Raw genomic sequence first — 22,153 nt, forward strand, 5'->3', positions numbered from 1 at the left:
CCAAAAGGACGGCCGGTCACATCCACCAGGTGCTCCTTAGAAACCTTATGGGGCAGTTCTTCTCTGTCCTATAGGGTCGCTGTGAGTCAGAATCGACTCAACGGCAGTGGTTTTTTTTTTTAGCCCTGGTGGCGCAGTGCTCAGCTGCCAACTGAAAAATGGATGATTTGAACCCACCAGCCACTCTTAGGGAGAAAGATGTGGCAGTCTGCTTCCATAAAGATTACAGCCTTGGAAACCCTGTGAGGCAGTTCTACTCTGTCCCGTAGGGTCACTTTGAATTGGAATTGACTCAGTGGCAATGGGTTTAAAAAACGCTATCCATTGGTCTAGGTTGTGGGAATACAGTACTGAACAAACCAGAAAGGTCCCTACCTTTATGAAACTTGCATTTTAATTACAGGTAGCCCCCCAACTTATGACGTATTTGAGTTAACAACGAACTGTGTCTGTTTGTTTTTTTTTTGTATATCTTATATTAGTAGTATGTACTTTATACAGTGTTACAACACGTAATTTGCTGATGTTATCATTGTCATGCCAGCCCCTAAAGACAAATAAAGATCAGATTTATAAACATACTGATAATAAAAGGCAATAATAATCAACCCCCCCCCCCCGAAATAAAAAATAAGGTGTTTGACTTACGTCAGAACTGACTTACAATGGAGTTGTTGGAATGGAACTCCGTTGTAAGTCGGGGACTAGCTGTACAGTTTACTTGGGGATGTGGGAGCCCTGGTGGCACAGTGGTTAAGCACTCTGCTGCTAACCAAGAGGTCAGCAGTTTGAACCCACCGGTAGGCTCCACAGGAGAAAAGACCTGCCAATCTGTTCCTCTGAAGATTACAGCCTAGGAAACCCAATGGGAACATTCTACTCTGTCCTGCAGGGTTGCTATGTTTTGGAATTGACTCAAAGACAACCAGCAACTTCAAGAAGTAGCTAACAAATATGAAGCAAGAAAAAAAAAGTCAGTTGTCCAAATTGTGATACAGATAGATATTCAGGGAAAAATCAGATCAGTCCAAGCTTAAATACAGGTCTGAAAATACAGGTACATAGTCCATTATTTAAAACACTCGATACTTGAAGTATTTTTTGGCTTTTAGAAAGGTAATATAATATAGATTGGGGACACCTCCCACTGTAGTGTTTGAGTTGTTGTTGTTGTTAGATGCTGTCGAGTCAGTTCCAACTCGTAGCAACCCTGTGTACAACAGAATGAAACACTGCCTGGTCCTTCGCCTTCCTCACAGTCATTGCTGTATTTGAGCTGTTGTTGCAGCCACTGTATCAGTCCATCTCATAGAGGGTCTTCCTTTCGCTGACCCTCTACTTTCAAGCATGATATCCTTCTCCAGGGACTGGTCCTTCTTGATAACATTTCCAAAGTACATGGGATGAAGTCTCGCCTTCCTTGCTTCCAAGGAGCGCTCTGGCTGTACTTCGTTCAAGACAGACTTGTTCGCTCTTCTGGCAGTCCGTGGTATATTCAGTATTCTTCACCAACACCATAATTCATAATTCAGAGGCATCAGTTCTTCTTCAGTCTTCATCATTCATTGTCCAGCATGTGTATGAGGTGATTGAAAATAGCATGGCTTGAGTCTGGTGCACCTAAGTCCTCAGAGTAACATGTTTGCTTTTGAACACTTTAAAGAGGTCTTTTGCAGCAGATTTGCCCATTGCAATACGTCGTTTGATTTCTTGACTGTTGATTCCAAGGGAGTTGATTATGGATCCAAGTAAAATGAAATCCTTGACAACTTCAATATTTTCACCATTTTTCATGATACGTTTATTGGTGCCGTTGAGAGGATTTTTGTCTTCTTTATTTTGAGGTGTAAGCCATACTGAAGGTTGTAGTCTTTTTTTTTTAATTGTGCTTTAAGTGAAAGTTTACAGTTCAAGTTAGTTTCTCATATAAAAATTTATACACACATTGTTATGTGACCCTAGTTGCTCTCCCTATAATGCGACAGCACACTCCTCCTTTCCACCCTGGATTTCCCGTGTCCATTCAGCCAGCTCCTGTCCCTTTTTGCCTTCTCATCTTTCCTCTGGACAGCAGCTGCCCATTTAGTCTCATGTATCTACTTGAGCTAAGAAGCACTCTCTTCATGGATATCGTTTTATGTCGTATAGTCCAGTCTAATTTTTGTCTGAAGAGTTGGGCTTTGGGAATGGTTTCAGTTCTGAGCTAACAGAGAGTCTGGGGGCCATGTTTTCTGGGGTCCCCCCAGTCTCAGTCTGGTCTTCTTACTAGAATTTGAGTTCTGCACCCTACTTTTCTCATGCTCCATCAGGGACTCTCTGTTGTGTTCCCTGTCAGGGTGGTCATTGGTGGTAGCTGGGCATCATCTAGTTTTTCTGGTCTCAGGCTAATGAAGTCTCTGGTTTATGTGGCCCTTTCTGTCTCTTGGGCTAATATTTTCCTTGTGTCTTTTGTGTTCTTCATTCTTCTTTGCTCCAGGTGGGTTGGGACCAATTGATGGATCTTAGATGGCTGCTTGCTAGCTTTTTTATTAGATGCCACTCACCAAAATGGGATGCAGAACATTTTCTTAATAGAGTTTGTTATTGAAGGCTTTAGTCTTTAGTCTTCATCAGTAGGTGCTTCAAATCCTCTTAACTTTCACCAAGCAAGATTGTGTCATTTGCGAATCACAGGTTGTCAGTGAGTCTTCCTCCTGTCTTGATGCTGCTTTCTTCATGTAGTCCATCTTCTCGGATTATTTGCTCAGCATACAGAGTGAATAAGTATGGTGAAAGGATACAGCCCTGACACACACCTTCCCTGATTGTAAACCACTCAGTATCCCCTTGTTGTATTCGAACAACTGCCTCTTGGTCTCTGTACAGGTTCCGCATGAGAACAATTAAGTGTTCTGGAATTCCCATTCTTCGCAGTGCCATCCTTAAGTTGTTATGATCCATACAGTCGAGTGCCTTTGCTTAGTGGTGGTTGAGGAGCACTCTTTAATCAAACATATTCATACCTCTCCATTGAAATGTATAAATATTCACAGAAATTGTGATAATTAAAACTAAAGTGGTTCCAGATCAAGTCAGATTTTGCTACTAGTGAGTTCTAAGAAAACTTGTTTTTCAGAGTTTGTTTTTGGATTTTGGAGTTGTGAACCCATCATAGAGAAGATGGGACTTTGTATTTTTGTAGGGAAAGAAAACATATAACACAGAAGCAGAAATAAACATGATTTATTGGAGACAGTAAAGAAATCATAGTGCATGTGTGTTGTGCAGGAAGGATAACAAGTTTGAATAGTTAGAGTAAAGCCAGATTATGAAAAGCCATGAATGCCGCTGTGAATCATTAAGATGTGAAGTGGTAGAAAGCAAGGGGATTGTTAGAGTGATATGATTGGAAGAGTATTCTCTCAGTTGTTTGTGTGATGGAATAGAGTGTGAACAAACTAGAGTTTAGTCAATTGGTGTTTGTTGAGTAACTACTGAAAATGATAATAATTAAAAATCACTGATTTCTTTTATTGCACTTTTGCTTTGTGCTAGACATTTTATTTTTGCTTCTTGTCAGGTTTGTAGAACAACTACAGTATAGTCTTTGTTCTTGAGAGTCTTCTTATCTTGCTGGAAAGAAAAGTCTTAGGGCACATGGTTTCTCCTATAAAATATTCTGGTTCAATAACGGAGATTTCTAAGAATAGGATGCTCTGGTTTTTCAGATACTAGTCCAGGATCTTCAGTCAGATAAATACTTGAAATAATACCAATCATCAAGAATAGGAGGATTGTTTGGTTTTATAGTCACTAGTTACAACAATTGTAATTAATCGTTTGTATAATTATTTGTCTTTTTCATTGGAGTATGAGTCATAAGTTTAGAAGTTGGTCTGTTTTGTTCAGTACTCTTATTTCCAAGGTGTAAAACAATGCCTGGTACATGATACGTGCTCAGAAATATTTCTGAATGAGTGAGCGAATGAATGAAGTCAGAGTGGAATTGTACCCTAGCCGCAGAAATAATCTAACTTAAGAGTCCTGACCAAAAAAGCCTGATGATTTCTTACCACTCTTATGAAAGATCAGAGCACCAAAACCAACCCCAAACATGATGATTGTTTATCTTAAATGAAACTGATTTTATTCAACTAAAATGTAGGAAATACATTTTGTTGGAAACGGACGAGTGTTAAAATATGTGAGGTTGTTTTTAGGCTCTGTTTGTTTAACCATCAGTAGCAGAAGCTTCTTGGTTGAATTATAACAGTGGTTTTTAAACTTTGATTTGCACCATGCCACTACAGCTTTTTCATGATATCTGTAGAATGATAAGCTTATTATGAAATGTATTTACATTTAAGATTATATATGTGTGTGTGTGTGTGTGTGTGTGTGTGTGTGTGTATGCAGTATTAATATGTATTTATAACTACACCTGCTCCTCAGTTATGGACATGGTTAGATTCCAAAGATCAGAGTGTTTCTGAAAATTGGCATTATGTGAGGGTCGGGCCACACCCCATCTTCAGCATCTGTGCCTCTCCCCCCACCACCCCACCCACCCCCACCTGTCCAGCATCTCCGGCGGATCTTGGGGCAGCCCGCCTTCCCCACCACCATGGAGTCTGCAGGGGTTGGGGGTGATGATGGTGGTGGTTGGGAGTTGCCTACCGCCTAGGGAGCAGCAGGGGCCCACCATTACCTGGCTGTGCTCCAGGCCTCTTTGTCGACCCCCCTGCCTCTCCACCTTCCCGTTCCACTGGCCCTGGAGACGGTCCTCAGCGGCCGGCAGTTTCTGGGCAGCAGGTGAGGCCCAACTACCTGGGCCCAGTGGAGGCTGCGGAGGCGGCAGAGAGACCTCTTTGGAAGAAGAGACTTCCAAGCCCCCCGCCCGACTCCTGCATCCCCGGCTCCCGCCGTCTCCTGTTGTCTGGCCTCCACTGCCTCCTGCGTGCAGCCGGCCCGCCCCTGGCCCGGCCCCTCTGCCCTAGCCGGGTAATACAAACCACCTCCGTGTAACCTTGCTCACTGTCGCAAACCTCACCTCCCTCCTCTAGCCAGTAGAGTTTTTACTGTTGTCATAACTGCAAAGTGTCAGATAACGAGATAGTCAATAAGCCAGGAGTAGGTGGTAAATGAATTTAAATCCGTTTTGAGCTACATTTTGATTTATTTTATTTTAATTGTGACTTTTGAGTTGTTCTTGACATCCTTGTCTCCCTCTCCCATACCCATTACTCATACTAATCAGAGATTGCCTCTCTTCTGATAAATTTTTGTTATGGTCTATCCTGCAGAGAAAGAGATGCTGGTTGCAAGTCTTGGCGGTCTCTGTTTTTTATGGAACGTAGTTCTGTAAAACTTCCACAAGATTCCTGGCAATAACACACACTTGTGATGGACCCTAGAAATACTGCTATGTTAGGATTGGGTTCTGATTCCGAAGGATTTTCCAGAAAGAGTCCCTCTGCCATCAGCACTGGCACACTGGTCAGCAAGAGAGAAGTAGAGCTAGAGAACAACACAGAGGAGGAAGAGGACCTTCGCAAGTGGAATCGGGAAAGAAACCTTGAGGCGGGGAAAGATGATGGTTTGACCGATGCACAGCAACAGTTTTCAGTGAAAGAAACAAACTTTTCAGAGGGAAATTTAAAATTAAAAATTGGCCTTCAGGCTAAGAGAACTAAGAAGCCTCCAAAGAACTTGGAGAATTATGTATGTCGACCTGCTATAAAAACAACTATCAAGCACCCAAGGAAAGCACTTAAAAGTGGGAAGATGACAGATGAAAAGAATGAACACTGTGCTTCAAAACGGGTAAGTAGACTTCTCAGCAGTGTGTTGTCATTGACAATATAAATTTCTCTATTATTTTTTAATCTAACCTACATACGTATTTCAGGAAGTTTAGAATTTAATCTTTCTGTGTTCTCCCCAAATAAATCTGTTTTGTGACCCTAAAATAAGATTTGAGGCATGTCAAAGGTACGAGTGATACCATAACCATATACGTGTTTGTATTTGTAAAATTATGGCAGATATCTTAAATGGGGTAAACCCAGATTGCTGCTCTTAATGTAGCACAGTGGAAGGAACATTAGATTTGTAGTTATGAAACCTAGATTTAAGTGTTGCCTTCCTATTTCCTAACAGAGACTGTGGACAAATTAACAGAGAAGAAACTGAGGCTCAAAGATGTTAATTGGTTATAATACCCCGACCTTCCAGTGTGGCTGTAAACATCAAATTCACTAATGTATGTTGAAAGGTTTTGTTAAATTAGTTGTGCTATACAAGGATTATTAATTCCTGTTGTTCCTCATAAGGCAAGTCAATTTGTTGAAAAAATGCCCTCCTGTCAGCTATTCAGAAACCCTGGTAGCATAGTTTGTTAAGAGCTGTGGCTGCTACCCAAAAGGTCAACAGTTCAAATCCACCAGGTGATCCTTGGGAACCCTACAGGGCAGTTCTGCTCTGTCCTTTAGGGTCACTATGAGTTGGAATCGACTCAACAACAGCAGGTTCAGCTATTCGATATACTATCTACTTTTTCTTTTTACCATGTCTAGTAAAGGTATTAAATATGTTTTAGCCTCATGTGTTGACCACAGGTTTAAGTCACTCTACAATACCTAATTTCAGCACATAGATTTAAATAGTATGCGTATGTACATAAAACAGTGGAGCTAGGCAGAAAGAGTGGGCTTAACATTTTGGCTAAAATTTTGGAATGTTCCCAACTTTGTGAACTGACTTGATTTTTACTGCTAGTTCTTTAATATCATATTCACGTGCTTTCTACGTATGTTACCAGAAACCGTAATGATGCAGATTCTTTGTTCTCTCCAAATTGCTGTGGCATCTAGAAATTTTTAATTATACTCTGTACAAGATCATAGAATTACATGATAACTTGGGATATTTTGTTGATACAGTCCACTGTGAATGGATTAATAGATGACAAGTAAAATAATAATAATAGAGTTTGTCCCAGTTCTTGAAAAAAATTAACTGGATGGATCTTAAGTAAGTTGGTTAACCTTCTTTGAGCCTTATTTTCCTCAGCTCTGAAATGAAGATAATCTGTTTCAGCTGACCTCCAAAGTTTTCATAAATTTGAGAAAGTTTTAATCTAGACCTTTTAACTTTATAAACAGTATTATCTTGCACAGCTAACTTGTAAAGGACTCTAGGATGATTGTCTATAGTAATCTTCCTACAGTGTTTTTTAAATAGACAGTGCTAATGATGGTGTTTTGTACTCAGAGATTTCACCTACCAGCGTTTGCTTACGCTCAGTATAAGTTTATATGCCGTATATCCTCTTTGCAGTAGAATAAAGTCTGTGGTGTATGAGAGAATGTATCCATATATTTACAGAATTGCTTGTGGATGAGTGGGTGTTTATTTTTCCACTAGTAACTTTAGTATAGGATGTTGAATATATTTTTTTGTCATTAGTTGCCATTGAGTTGGCTCTGACTCACGGCAGCCTTATGTATAACAGAACAAGATGATACCCGGTCCTGTACATCTTAATGATCGTTGGTATGTTTGAGTCCATTGTTGCGGCTATTGCATATAGCCTTATAACCTAGGTGGCTCATCTTCCAGCACTTATCAGATGATATTCTGTTGTGATCCTTAAGGTTTCATTCTCTAGTTTTTGGAAGTAGATAGCCAGGCCTTTTTTCCTAGTCTGTCTTAGTCTGGACGCTCTGCTGAAACCTGTCCACCATGGATGGTCCTGCAGATATTTGAAATGTCAGTGGCGTAGCTTCTAGCATCTTAGCAACACGCAAGCCGCCACAGTACAACAGGCTGACAGACGCGTGGTAGTTGAATATATCACTACCCTGTGAATTAGTTCTTCAAAAATAATGGAAAGGACATGGACTGTGGAGTCAGAACTGAATTTAAATCTTGGCTTAAGAACTGTGCATAGGCAAGTTACTTTATCTTACTGGGACTTGGTTTTCTCATTTCCAAAGTGGAGCCTATCTAAAATGATTACTTTGAAGAATCTATATAGGGTATCTGGCATGTAATATGTTCTTGTGAATGTTCTCTTTCCCTTTTTATAGCCTGAGGTAGGACTTCACAATCTAGGATCTCTGCAAGGGTTTGGATGTGTGTGTTTTCTGAATCTGATAGTCTGCAGAATTTTGCGTGTTTGGATGCATTTTTATGTAGCTTTCATCAGCTTCTCAAAAGTGTTCAGGACTCCAAGAAGATTAACAGCACTGGCTAAGAGGGAAAGGTGGACTATTATGAGGTGTGTTGCTAGTCATTTGAAAGCAAAGCTTTACCAAATAAGCAAAACCTTTTTTTGCCCCGATACTTTAAAAGTGGTTGATCTTTTGCCAGTGCTACTTAGAGCAAGTACTATCTTAAATTTCTAATAGAGAACAAAGAAAGGTAGATCGTATATTTTACCTTTTAAGTAACACTCAAGTCTATTCCATAATTACAAGTGAAGTTTTTTTACTATGTTGAATTATGTAATCTGTTGTTAAATTTATGAAGCCCTGGTAGCACAGTGGTTAAGAGCCGTGGTTGCTAATCAAAAGGTCGGCAGTTCGAATCCACCACCTGCTTCTTGGAAACTCTATGGGGCAGTTCTGCTCTGTCCTATAGGGTTGCTTTTAGTCGAACTTGACTCGACGGCAGTGGTTTGTTGTTAAATTTATAGTGTTTTGGTCATGGGATCTATTATTTAGAGTGATTTAAAGTGTTGTTTAGGTTTTTTAAATTTCAATCCACAGTTTAGGAACTGGTTTTTTAGTAAGTTTGCAAAAATATTAGTGGGTAACTGTCCTTAGTGCAACTCATACTTGTTATATTAGTTACAGGTTTTAAACGTTCTAATTTTGGTTTGTTTTCAAATAGTTTTGGAGTCTACTTTTTTGGCAAAAACAAAGATTTCATAACAGTGTTGGCAGAATGTGGGGAAACAAGCACTCATGCACTGTTGGTGGAAGGTAAATTGGTATAATGCTTTTCGAGAATAGTTTGTTTCTATCTGTTAAAATTTAAAATGAACAATTCCTAGATCACACAGTATAACTTGTAAGAAACTATCTTACAGGAGTACTATGCCAAGATACATGTACAAGATATTTATTAAAAATACAGACTCCCAGATGCCTCTTTATTGATGCTGATTCAGTTTGTCTGCCTCAGGTGATTTTTATATCCAGGCAAGTTTGGGAAACACTGTTTGTGCTTGCAGTGAAATCTGAGTGGGTCATACCCTGCTCAGTGAGTTAGCTACAGAAAACAGAAGTTTTGTAGTTTGAAATATTCTGTTTTTTTCATACCTTTAAAGTCATAAACTTCTAATGGCCATCATTAAATAGATCAGGTACAGGATCAGGCGACCTCTTTAATTCTACTTCCTCACCAGTAGAGCTCAAACAACAAGTATATCCAAGGTAAAGAACATTGGGTACAGTAGCAGGAAGACAATGGAGAGCTATTAGAATAAAAGGATCAGAAAACAGATAGAAGGCAGTGTAAATAAAAAACAAGAGCAAAGGCTGATGAGAAAGTGCCACTGGCTACCTAAATGATAAGGTTTACTGTCCTTGATCAGTGCTGATAAAGTATGTATGTTAACATCCTCCTTAATAATTTCATATATGGTCCCTTAGTAATTTGAAAAAGTTCATATGTTTCCAAAAGCACCTAATTGCTCCAAAGATGTAGCGCACACTGCAAAATGTCACCCATTAAATTTATAACTGTATGATTAAGATATATATCTTCTTTTTTTTTTTTAACAGAGAAAACTAAGATCTTCTGCCTTGCTAGTTTCTCTTCACTACTTCAAAAGAAGAATCCTTAAGAGGAATTCCCTATTGAAGTGATAAATAATAGTATTTTCTCCTTCAGTGAGTCATGTTAAAAAAAAGAATCTTGAACCCTGTGCCCTACTCTTAATTTTAACAACCTCTTAAGGACTAATTAAAACAATAAATAGTAGAAGTTAGGAAAGGTCTTCAGAGAGGGCATAAAACTTCAAAATCTGAGACATCTGGAAGAACATTAAGTATATAGAACTATGACAATTCCTGTGAGAAGTTTGCTCTTTTGTTGTAATAAAGATACTGATGAATTACTCTTTATCCAGGTATTGAAAAGAGAGAATGTCAGATTAGGGTTATTTTTTGGAAGTTTCTTTGTACCAGCTTTGGTTCTAGTCATTTCTTAATGGGGTATTATTTCCCAAGTAAAGGAAAACCTATAGACACATTCAGTATATTCAGTACTTTTTCATTTTGGTTAAGAAGTGATTTTTCTGCTTAATAAGATACCACACATGGTTAGTAGTGTGTTATTACAAATTTCATACTCACTGTAATTATTTAGAAATTTATAATTTATTTTAAAATGTTAAACACTTTAATGTGAAAAATTTGGGAGCTGTTTGAGACTTTTTAGGTTAACTTGATTGTCAGCTATCAAACCTCTAGATTTGTTCAGTTGTCATTTTTCTGGTTAATAGAATGATAGAGACGAGTTACTTATATGTTTACTTTGAAAATGAAGATTTTGGGTCTGTATGTGTTTGCTGTGTGTCTTAGTTATCTAGTGCTGCTATAACGGAAATACCACAAGTGGATGGCTTTAATGAAGAGAAACGTATCCTCTCACTATCTAGGAGGCTAGAAGTCCAAATTCAGAGTGCCGGCTCTAGCGGAAGGCTTTTTATCTCCATCGGTTTAGGAGGAAGGCCCTTGTCAACAATCTTCCCTTGATCTATGAGCTTCTCCACACAGGAACCCCAGGTCCAAAGGACGCACTCTGCTCCTGGCGCTACTTTCTTGGTGGGATAATGTCCCCATGTCTCTCTGCTTGCTTCTCTCTTTTATATCTCAAAAGAGATTAGCTGAAGACACAATCCAATCTTGTAGGTTGAGTCCTGCCTTATTAACATAACCACCACTAATCCTGTCTCATCAACATCATAGAGATAGGATTTACAGCACGTAGGAAAATCACATCAGATGACAGAATGGTGGACAATCAAACAATACTGGGAATCATGGCCTAGCTAAGTTGACAGATATTTTTAGGGGGCACAGTTCAGCCCTGACACTGTGCTACTGTCAGCCTATTTTAATTGGAAAATATGATTTTATTTTAGAATCAGTTCTAAATTGGCACAAGAATTAGTATATAGTTGTAACTATTATTGCAACTATTATATAGTTATAATGAGTATATTGTTTGGAAAAAGTTCCTGCTGCCAGTGTTTCAGCATTTCCTGAAGAGCAATAAGGTAAAATCATGAGTAGGGAAGGTCCCGTTTGTATCTGGAAGGGAAGTTGCTCTTCTGAGGTTTTCAGGTATCCCTCTTACCTTGAACTTGCTATCCAAAGTCAGGAACTGAATAGGTTTAGCTAGCAAGGGATATGTGGGACCTGGACAACTGTTCTAAGAAAATTTAATGGATAAGGATATGAATATTTAATCAGCACATTTTACTTAGATACTACACACCCATGATTCAGAATTTAAAAGATTAAAGTTTATCATCATTACCCCTTTCCCCCATCCCAAGCAAATCCATCTGGAAATATCCTGTAAAGGCAATCAGTGTGATAACACCTTACCACATCTGATTAAGCAGAACAACCATTTCTCAATCAAAATGAAGAAAAGTTTACTATATACAGTGAAAACTGTGACAGCTGGAACTTGAGGGGATTGCCTTGTTTTTCCAGGTCTCGCAAGTTTTCCACCTTTGACAAGGTGCAGTCTTACCACTTTTCTGTTACTTTCTATCAGTGGAAAATATTTGTGTTTTCCTTCTCTTGACAAGTTTCCACCTTACACTGGTTCAGGCTTTTGCAGGTTTTACTGTATTTAATGTGTCTCTGGGTTTACCTTTACTTGGAAAATAATACCACATTAAAACCACATTGTTCGGAACCAGAGTTAGTTTAAAGAAACTTCCAGGAAAATAACTCCGACATCACTGTCTTTGACATTTTCCAAAAGTATGTTATGCATATACAGGCAAAGAGATGTCCCCCACATACACACAGGTTTTCTCCCTCTCTTTTTAAATACAGAGAGTAGTATACTATATATACACATTAATCTGCATCTTGTTTTTTTCTATTTAGTGTATTCTGGAAATTTTTCTATACTAGTACTAAAAATTCTTCTTTAGCCTTTAGAGATATGGTTGCAGATTTTTTTTTTTCAAGTACAGGTCATTTATCTTTTTACTTTGCTTATGTTATTTTGCCATGCATGTTTTTAGGGTTTTTTTAAAATGTAATTTAATCTTTATTTTTAGGGCTTCTAAATTTTGACATATAGTTAGAAAGATCTTCTTCACTCTAAAATTATAAAATATCTCATGTTTTCTTGTAGGACTTTTCTGTGTTTAATTTTTGATATATAAATCTGGGCTCCATTTGGAGTTTATCATGGTATATGAGGTATGAGTCCAACTTTATATTTTCCCAAATGGGTAACCAACACCCACTATTAAAAATCCATCTTTAACCCTCTGATTTGAGACACTACCTTTATCATATACTGAATTTCCTTATGTACTTGAAGCTGGTCTGATTTTCTGTTTTGTGTCATTGATGTGTCTGTTCATTTGCCCACATGATAATAATTTTAATTATTGTATTTTTTATTTATTAAGGCCAGTCTTTCCTCAATGGTCTTATTTTTTAGAGTGCTCCATGCATTTTTGCCTATTTATAAAGTTAATGAGATCTCAGTGAAAATACTAGTAGGATTTTTAACTAGTTCAGCTGATTATAAAGTTCATATTTCATTCATCTTTATCTGTGGCTCATCTTGGAGCCTAATTTGAGGATGATTTTCTTCAAGTGCTTTGATTTTGCTTAGCCAGCTGAAAAGCTGTATTACATCTTTCCGAGGGTCTTCCACTTTGCCACTAGGCTGTGGCTTGATGCATTTACCATTAGGCCAATCATGCCTGCTTAGTTTAGCCTCCCTTTTTTTCTTTCTTTTGGTCTTCTCGCAAATTTTTCTTACTTCTACTTCCTATGAAGCCAGTAGCGCAATAAACATTATATCTTATGCTGGATTGGGTTATTTTATTGTAATAGAAAGACATTTCACGGTATTTTACCTGCTGCATGACTAGAAGTAAGAAGCCCTAGTGACACAGATGTTAGGCGTTCAGCTACTAACTGCAAGTTGGGAGATTCGAACCCAACAGCCACTCCTGGGGAGAAAGATGCAGCAGTTGGCTTCTGTAACAATTAAACCAAATCAAACCTGCTGCCGTCAAGTCAATTCGGATTCATAGTGACCCTGTAGGACAGGGTAGAACTGCCACATAGGATTTCCAAGGCTGCAGTCTTTATGGAAGTAGACTCCACATCTTTCTTCTGTGGAGCAGCTGGTGGGTTCAAACCACCGACCTTTCCATTAGCAGCCAGCAGCTTAACCCCTGCACCACCAGGGCTCTTCCCTAACGGTGATAGCCTTGGAAACCCTGTGTGGCAATTCTGCTGTGTCTTGTAGGGTCACCGTGAGTTGGAATTGACTTGAGGGCACACAACAACAACATGGCTAGAAGTGGAAATCCCCTGGTTGTTTTATAAGAAATTGGTTCATTATTAATTTTATAGCAGGTCTTCCTGTCTCTTTTTGTCTTTTCTGTAGTGCAAAGAAAAAGTTTTTCCTGTAAGTTTCCTGTGGAAATTTGGGTTTGGCAGCTCCGCGTGGTGTCTGTGCCATTTCATAAGTTGTCAGAATGGTACTACATTCATTCTTCCGTAGAAGTATTTTAGACAGTGGAAGTCATCATATTGTATTTATCACACACTAACTAAAAAGAAGACAAGGCATTTAAAGAAAATTCCAGCTTTGGAATTGTGCAGCATAGCAAGTTATACCTGATCTTGGTTTAGTTTACTAAGCCAAGAAGTGTGCTTTTGTGACAAATTAAAAATAGCCAGATTATGTGTCCTATTTCCATTGCCATTGAGTCGATTCTGACTCATAGCGACTCCATAGGACAGCATAGAACTGCCGCATAAGGTTTCCAAGGAACAGCTGGTGAATTCGAACTGCTGACCCTCTGCTTAGTAGCAGAACGCTTAACCACTGCACCACCAGGGCTACTATTTCCTATAGGAAACTCCTGTTTCTTATAGCAGTTGATTAAAACTGAAACTCGTATCAATAGAAAGGTAGGGGAGTGGGGGAATATTTCACTACTACTATATACTGATTGGAAACCCTGGTGGCATAGTGGTTAAGACTACAGCTGCTAACCAAACTCTGCCTTATACAGTCGCTATGAGTCAAAATTGACTCGATGGCAACAGGGATATACTGATTGGAGCCCAGGTGGCACAGTGGTTAAGAGCTCGGCTGCTAACCAAAAGGTCGGCAGTTCGAATCCACCAGCTGCTGCTTGGAAACCCAATGGGTCAGTTATACTCTGTTCTTTAGGGTCGCTATGAGTTGGTATCAACTCATTGACAACGGGTTTGGGTTTTTTTGTTGTTGTTTATATACTGATTGGACCCCTAGTGGCTCAGTGGTTAAGAGTTTGGCTGCTAACTAAAAGATCAGCAGTTTGAATCCACCAGCTGCTGCTTGGAAACCTTATGGGGCACTTCTAGTCTGTCCTGTAGTATCTCTATGAATTGGAAACGACTCAACAGTAACGGGTTTGTTTTTTTTTTCTTTGGTATATACTGATTAAGGAGCTCTAGTGCTCGGCTGCTAACCAAAAGGTCAGTGATTCTAACCCACCAGCTGCTCTGCGGGAGAAAGATATTGCAGTCTGCTTCCATAAAGATTTATATAGCCTTGGAAATCCTATGGAGTGGCTCTATTCTGTTCTAAAGCACCACTATGAGTCAAAATCAACTCGAGGGCAGTGGGTTTTTTTGTTTTTGGTATATACTGATTATAAACTAGATCAAATACCATTGAAATTTGGTTCTATGTGGAGTAACATTTTGTCACTGAACAGTTTATTTGATGCTATTTTAGCATAGATAAATGGATTTAATGAATACAATGAATTATAAACAAAATTTATAGCCATAATTATCATTTTTCTTCCAAAAACCAGTTTTCTGTTTAGGAAGGAAATGCCTATGCAAACTTAATGGATTGTTTAACAGACAGTTCATTGGAAAAATACTTTTTAATTTCAGTGAAGTGATTTTTTAATGGGAAATTATTAAAGCCCACATGAACCCAAGTATTAGAATTAAGGCCTGTTGGCCTGAGATTTTATAAAAAGCATAGAGCTGCTAGATTAATGTGGTTTCCTAAATAAGAAAATATGAGGAATAATAATAATAGTGTCTCAGTTCTTGCTGTATATAGATAATTTGCCTAGCAATTTTTGAAGTGCTGCAAACGGATTCTCATTATTGTGAAATGGAATTCTTGAGGAAAAAATTGGTTTGATAGTACCTAGGTTTTTAGTTTTTCTTTCCTTGGCATTTCTGCTAAGTAACAATAGTGGTTTAAGTTTTCTAGATATAGTAGTTCCTTTTAAATTATACATTGTGTTGGGTTAGCACAGTTTTAGATTAAATATATATGTATTTTTTTTTAGATGTAATTTGAATATCATAAAATCTACTCTTTGAAAGTGTACAATTCAGTGGTTTTTAGTATACTTAGAGTTTTACGACCATCACCACTGTCTAATTTTGGAACATTCTCACAATCCTAAATAAATATATATTTTTTAATTTGCCCTTTACACTTTAGATAAGTGATAACCAGGCTAATATTTTAGTTTGTATTTTTCATCAAAAGAGGGTCAAGTTTCGTATCACTTAATTTTAGATATAATCTTTCGTCCAGGTTTACAGCATTCTTCAATTTATTTGTTCTTTCATAAAATATTTAAGTGCCTATCCTGTGTAGTAAACAAGTAATTGTGGGATAATATGACAAGTGCCATAGTAGGGATACTTACAGAGAATCATTGGAAGAAGGTGTGGTGAGTAACAGAAACATCCAAGGAAAAGCTTACACAGGAACTCATATTTAAGATAAGGTGTTAACAGCTTTGTTAGAATTTGCTGGAAAGGGGAGTGCTTTGGGGCAAAGTGAACAATAGAAGGGGTGCAAAGGCACACTTACAGCGTCTCCCAGATGTCTCAGAGTGTTGTCAGTTATGCTAAAATAAGAGTTTGACAGGCTTTTAATGTAGGTAAGTAAGAAGAAAATACAAAGAGTGGAGAAGAAGGTTCCATACACAGTGAAGCCCATGAGAACTGGAACTCCGCGGGGCTGCCTTGTTTTCCCAGGTCTCCCAAGTTTTCCACCTTTGGGTGCAGTCTATCTGTCGCTCGTTTTAGTGGGAAATATTTGAGTTTTCCTTCTCTGACAGGTTTTACTGTATAATCGACTCTTTAAAACTTTGGGAACCAATGCCTCAGTTTTTGCCAGTTTTTTCTTCTTGACAGATCTTGGTTTGAAATTTCTCCTGTTTTGATTTACTGCGTGCATGCGTGTGTGTGTGTGTGTGTGTGTGTGTGTGTAAGTGTGTGTGAGAGAGAAATCGTGCTGTGTACAGTGTTGCTTTTAGCATTATAGAATATTAAAATAAGAACTGCATGACCGTATCCCTTTTTTTAGGGTTTTTCTTTGTTTTTAAATTTTGTGGTCCTACTTTATAATAGAAAGAGCCCTAGTTGCACAGTGGTTAAAGCACTCAGCTACTAACGGCAGTTCGAACCCACCAGCTACCCCACGGGAGAAAAATGTGACAGTCTGCTTCCATAAACATTACAGCCTTGGAAACCCTCAGGGGCAGCTCTGCTCTGTCCTGTAGGGTTGCTATGAGTTGGAGTGGACACACTGGGTTTGATTTTACTTTATAATAGTATTTCTCTTAGAAGGAGGAAAAATTGAAAGTTAAAGTTGCCTTTTTGGAAAGTGTTTCTATTTAAGATATTTGGGATTACTTTTAGTTGTGTACATAGAAGCGTTGTCATTTATAACTGTAATGTTAAATTTAACAAAGATGTAGTGTCTGAAAGTTTAAGTTTTATTTTACAAATCTGTACATAGTTAATAGTGAGCTACCCTGTTCTGCATGCAGCTGAAAGTCAGACAGGAATAATATTGAGGCAGATTGGTAGAGCTGCCTGAGGACGCAGAGCTGCAACAGCAGGTGGCATTAGAGATTAGGTTTAAGGAGGAGTGGTGGGATTTAACTATTACAGAGGGCAGGGAAGAGAGAGAGGTGTACTGAGGGTTAAGGGTTCAGCTGGCAAAACTCAGCATGACCCGTGGGTGGTGTTGGTCTCTTCAAACATTACTTGTGTCTGTGTGTATTTTTTTTTAACCAACACTTAAAAATGTAGCAATTAAGAATTCTGTTCCAAAAAGAAACTTTTGTCATATGTCTAGTATTCCCAGGAACTAAAAAGTAGAAGAATATGAAGTCAACAGGATCTAGTTAATAACCTTTGCCTTTTCTTGACAAGTGAGTCACTTTGTGCCAGCAAGTGGCTAATGTCAAGAGATGATAGAGTTATATATGATTAGGTAAGGACTACCAGGGAAGAGAATGGCAGTTTGTATATTAACTGTGGCTTTGAAACCACTTACTACAAATATAGATATTTTTTCAAACTGGGTTTATGGTATTCTTAAGGCTTTAGTTTCCTTAGAATCTGTTATCTAAATTGAGAGAATACAGATTATCAAAAGAAGATAATGTCAACAAAGATAACAGAAATGGTAAGTACAGGCAGGCCCCAGATTATGAGTTTCGTTGCTAAGTCTGTCTTTAAGATGAATTTGTATGTAAATCAGAACAATTAGGTACGGTTCATATCTGAAGTCAGTCAGATGTTTGTCTTAGTCTATAGTGTGTCTTTCTATGCATAAAAAACATTAAAGAAACACTTCCAGGTACACTAAAACATCTTTAACATAATAATCCAGTAATAATAGTAATGTTTTGATGCATATCACCAAGTAGCGCCTGTTTGTTATTATGAACCATTGTATGTACCTCAAATTTTTAATGTAATAGACTTTACGGGAATTGGTTCATAACTATGGGTTTAATTCCGACATTTGTAACCTGGGGCATGCCTGTGTTGTTGAAGTGAAATGGTAACAGAAAACTCACTCTTAAAACAGATACTAAACTATTAAATTTGGTCTTTTTCTGTTGTTTATTTGCTGACAGCCAAGTCCTGATCTACCGTGTATATCATGCCTTTGTTTTTATGAAACATCTCAAAGTTAAGTATACAAACTTGGAATACAAAACTCTGTTACTGTATTAGGAAGTCAGAGATTAGAAGGTGCGAAAGCATTTTGACACAGATTCACAGGTGGTAGATATACACTAGAATATTTTAGCTGCTTTTAGGCAAGCTACATTGAATTACTAGCATCCGAGAATATATGTGAAAGAAGAAAGATGATTTTAATAGTTGCAAGATTCGATAGTAACATTCACAGTAAAAACAGTGACACTAGATGGAACCTGCTTCTGAACCCTACCTTTTCCTCTTCTGCAACATTGCTGAGTGTTCTTGTCCAGTCCTTCATTAAATGGGTAAAGTGCTATGGAAGACTGCTGAAGAAATCACAAGCAGATACTGAAAGTTACAAGCAAAATACAGGGAAGCTTGGCATCTTTTCTTTCTAAACTGTTTGTTGATTATGATGATTTGGGCGATTATAGGAAAACTCATTTCTTTATCCAACTGGTTTAAATTCTCCTAAGCTACTTGGTGACACTTTTTTCTTCTCTTTGCTTCATCCTCAAGGATTAAATTACCTAAGATAAAAAAAGAAAAATCAGAAGGAAAAAGAATTTGAAGTTACTAAATTCCTAAATAAAAAACAAAGAAAAAAGGTTCAGTGTCCAATAGAGAAAGGAAGGAGGATGATGCAGTGTAAAAAAGCTCAGGTGGCACCCGATCCTGTGAAATGATCCTTAACCCTGCCAGGGAGAATCCGTCACTCCATCCTCTGTGCTTCCATTGCATGGATCTCTTTGTTGTTAACATATGGCCTGTTGTATTGTAATTATTAATTTATCTTTTTTTTTAAATTAGAGCTTCTTAAGTGTCAGGATGATCTTTTTAGTTTTTGCATTTCATGATCAACACAGAAAGTGCTTTAAAAATAAGAATTGTGGACTGAGGGCAAGATCTATAAGCATAAAACAAATACCACCACCACCACCAAAAAAAGGGACAAAAGGCACTTTAAAATATAGCTTGGGGATAAGAGGATTTGTTTCCCTAGCCCTAAGATGGTGTTTTTGCAGATACTATCCTATTTGAACTATTTATATTTTCTCATTTACTAAAAATGTAAATATAGTAAAACTTTCAGATCTACTTAAAAATAATCCATAGTTTCCTTCTTTTAAGAAATTAGTGTTATTGGTATTAATTACTTCCTGGGTCTGTTTCATGAATTTCATGGTTAAGGCCAACTATGGTGACTGCCTGTAGAAAACTCATTCATTTTGTAAAAGGCCAACCAAGATCTTTCCTTCCAGTGGCTTGTCACAGTGGAGAGGGGTGAAGGAAGCTGTCTGTGTATATCGGTTTAAAACCAGTTCACAGTAGAGTCTGAGTTTTAGAGAACATTTTCTGTGCCAAACCTTTGGAAACCATGTAACAGATCTTAGTGACTTAGCAACTAAAAGATGATACCAGATGAGCTCAAGTGAAACTTTTATTGTTCCTACTGTGAGTATTAAAAGGAGCTCTGTTGGCACAGTGGTTACACACTAGGTTGTTAACGTTAAGAGCTAGGTTGCTAACCAAAAGTTTGGTGGTTCGAACCCACCAGCTGCTCAGTGAGAGAAAAGACCTGGCAATCTGCTTTTGTAAAAATTATAGCCTAGCAAACTCTGTCACGTTGAGTCACTGTGAGTCAGAATCTATTTGATGACACCTAACAACAACAAATGGGTGACGCAAATGGTTAAGCTGTCAGCTGCTAACCAAAATGTTGAGGGTTCCAACCCATGTAGAGGCGCCTTGGAAGAAAGGCCTGGACATGTGATTTTTTTTTTTCAAGTTACTATCCCATACAAAAATTTATACCTACATTGTTACGTGACCCTAATTGCTCTCCCTATACTGTGACAGCACACTCCTCCTTTCCACCCCTGATTCCCTGTGTCCATTCAACCAGCTCCTAACCCTCTCTGCCTTCCCATCTCACCTCCGGATAGAAGCTGCCCATTTAGTCTCTTGTATCTACTTGAGCTAAGAGGCGCACTCCTCACGGGTATCACATTATGTCCCACAGTCCAGTCCAATCCCTGTCTGAAGAGTTGGCCTTGGAAACTGTTTTAGTTCTGCAGGGGGCATGCTTTCGGGGATTCCTCCAGTCTCAGTCAGACAATTAAGTCTGATGTTCTTACTAGAATTTGAGTTCTGTACCCCACCTTTCTCCTGCTCCATCCGGGACTCTCTGTTGTGTTCCCTGTCAGGGTGGTCATTGGTGGTCACCAGGCACCATTTAGTTCTTCTGGTCTCAGGATGATGAAGTCTCTGGTTTATATGGCCCTTTCTGTCTCTTGAGCTAATACTTTCCTTGTGTCTTTAGTGTTCTTCATTCTCCTTTACTCCAGGTGGATGGAACCAGTTGACGCATCTTAAATGGCTACTTGCTAGCTTTTAAGACCCCTGATGCCACTCACCAAAGTAGGATGCAGAACATTTTCTTAATAAACTTTGTTATGCCAATTGACCTAGATGTCCCCTGAAAGCATGGTCCCCAGACCTCTGCCCTGCTACTCTGTCCCTCGAAGTGTTTGATTGTATTCAGGTAACTTCTTAGCTTTGGTTTAGTCCAGTTGTGCTGACGTTCCCTGTAGTGTGTGCTGTCCTTCCATTCACCTAAGATAATTCTTGTCCACTATCTAGTTAGTAAATAACCCTCACCCTCCCTCCCCACCCTGGTAACCATCAAAGAATGTTTTCTTTTGTGTTTAAACCTTTTCTTGAGTTCTTATAATAGTGGTCTTATACAATATTTGTCCTTCTGTGACTGACTAAATTCACTCAGCATAATGCCTTCCAGATTCTTCCATGTTATAAATGTTTCATGGCTTCATCGTTGTTCTTTGTTGTTGCGTAGTATTCCATTGTGTGGACATACCATATAATTTGTTTATCCATTCGTCTGTTGATGGGCACCTAGGTTGTTTCCATATTTTTGCTATTGTGAACAGTGCTGCAGTGAACATGGGTGTGCACATATCTATTCGTGTGATGGCTCTTATTTCTCTAGGATATATTCCAAGGAGCAGTATACCTGGATCATATGGTACTTCCATTTCTAGCTTTTTAAGGAAGCAACAAATCGATTTCCAAAGTGGTTGTACCATTTTACGTTCCGAACAACAGTGTATAAGTGTTCCAGTCTCTCCACTACCTCTCCAGCATTTATTATTTTGTGTTTTCTGGACTAATGCTAGCCTTGTTGGGGTGAGATGATATCTCACTGTAGTTTTGATTTGCATTTCTCTAATGGCTAATGATCATGAGCATTTCTTCATGTGTCTGTGAGCTGCCTTGAATGCTTTCTTTGGCAAAGTGCCTGTTCATATCCTTTACCCATTTTTTAATTGGGTTATTTGTCTTTTTTGTTGTTGAGGTTTTGCACTGTCTTGTAGATTTTAGAGAATAGATGCTGATTGGATTTGTCGTAGCCAAAACTTTTTTCCCAGTCTGTAGGTTGTCTTTTGACTCTTTTGGTGAAGTCTTTTGATGAGCATCAGTGTTTGATTTTTAGGAGCTCCCAGTTATCTAGTCTCTCTTCTGGTGCTTGTGCATTGTTACTTATGGTTCGCATTGTGTTTATGCCATATATTAGGGCTCCTAGCGTTGTCCCTATTTTTTCTTCCATGATCTTTATCGTTTTTGATTTTATATTTAAGTCTTTGATACATTTTGACTAGTTTTTGTGCATGGTGTGATGTATGGGTCTTGTTTCAGTTTTTTGCAGATAGATATCCAGTTATGCCAGCACCATGTGTTAAAGAGACTGTCTTTTCCCCAATTAACGGACTTTGGGCCTGTGTCAAATATCAGCTGCTCACAGGTAGATGAATTTATGTCTGGATTCTCAATTCTGTTCCATTGGTCTATGTATCTGTTGTTGTACCAGTACCAGGCTGTTTTGACTACTG

The 22,153-nt window shown here is 38.4% G+C and overlaps 1 protein-coding gene across 5 annotated transcripts in view; it reads left to right on the forward strand.

The window, feature by feature from the left end:
- The window catches only part of ASH1L (ASH1 like histone lysine methyltransferase), a 239,739-nt gene that overhangs the window by 41,842 nt on the left and 175,744 nt on the right, over positions 1-22,153 (forward strand). For all 5 annotated transcript variants that reach the window (XM_023742556.1, XM_023742554.1, XM_023742553.1 and 2 more), the window contains one exon: positions 5,283-5,802. In XM_023742556.1, the coding sequence (XP_023598324.1) occupies positions 5,383-5,802 (420 nt within the window). In that variant the 5' untranslated portion in view covers positions 5,283-5,382. The remainder of the gene's footprint in view (positions 1-5,282; positions 5,803-22,153) is intronic.

Source organism: Trichechus manatus, unplaced genomic scaffold (genome assembly GCF_000243295.1).
Source record: "Trichechus manatus latirostris isolate Lorelei unplaced genomic scaffold, TriManLat1.0 scaffold00213, whole genome shotgun sequence".
Taxonomy (NCBI): domain Eukaryota; kingdom Metazoa; phylum Chordata; class Mammalia; order Sirenia; family Trichechidae; genus Trichechus; species Trichechus manatus.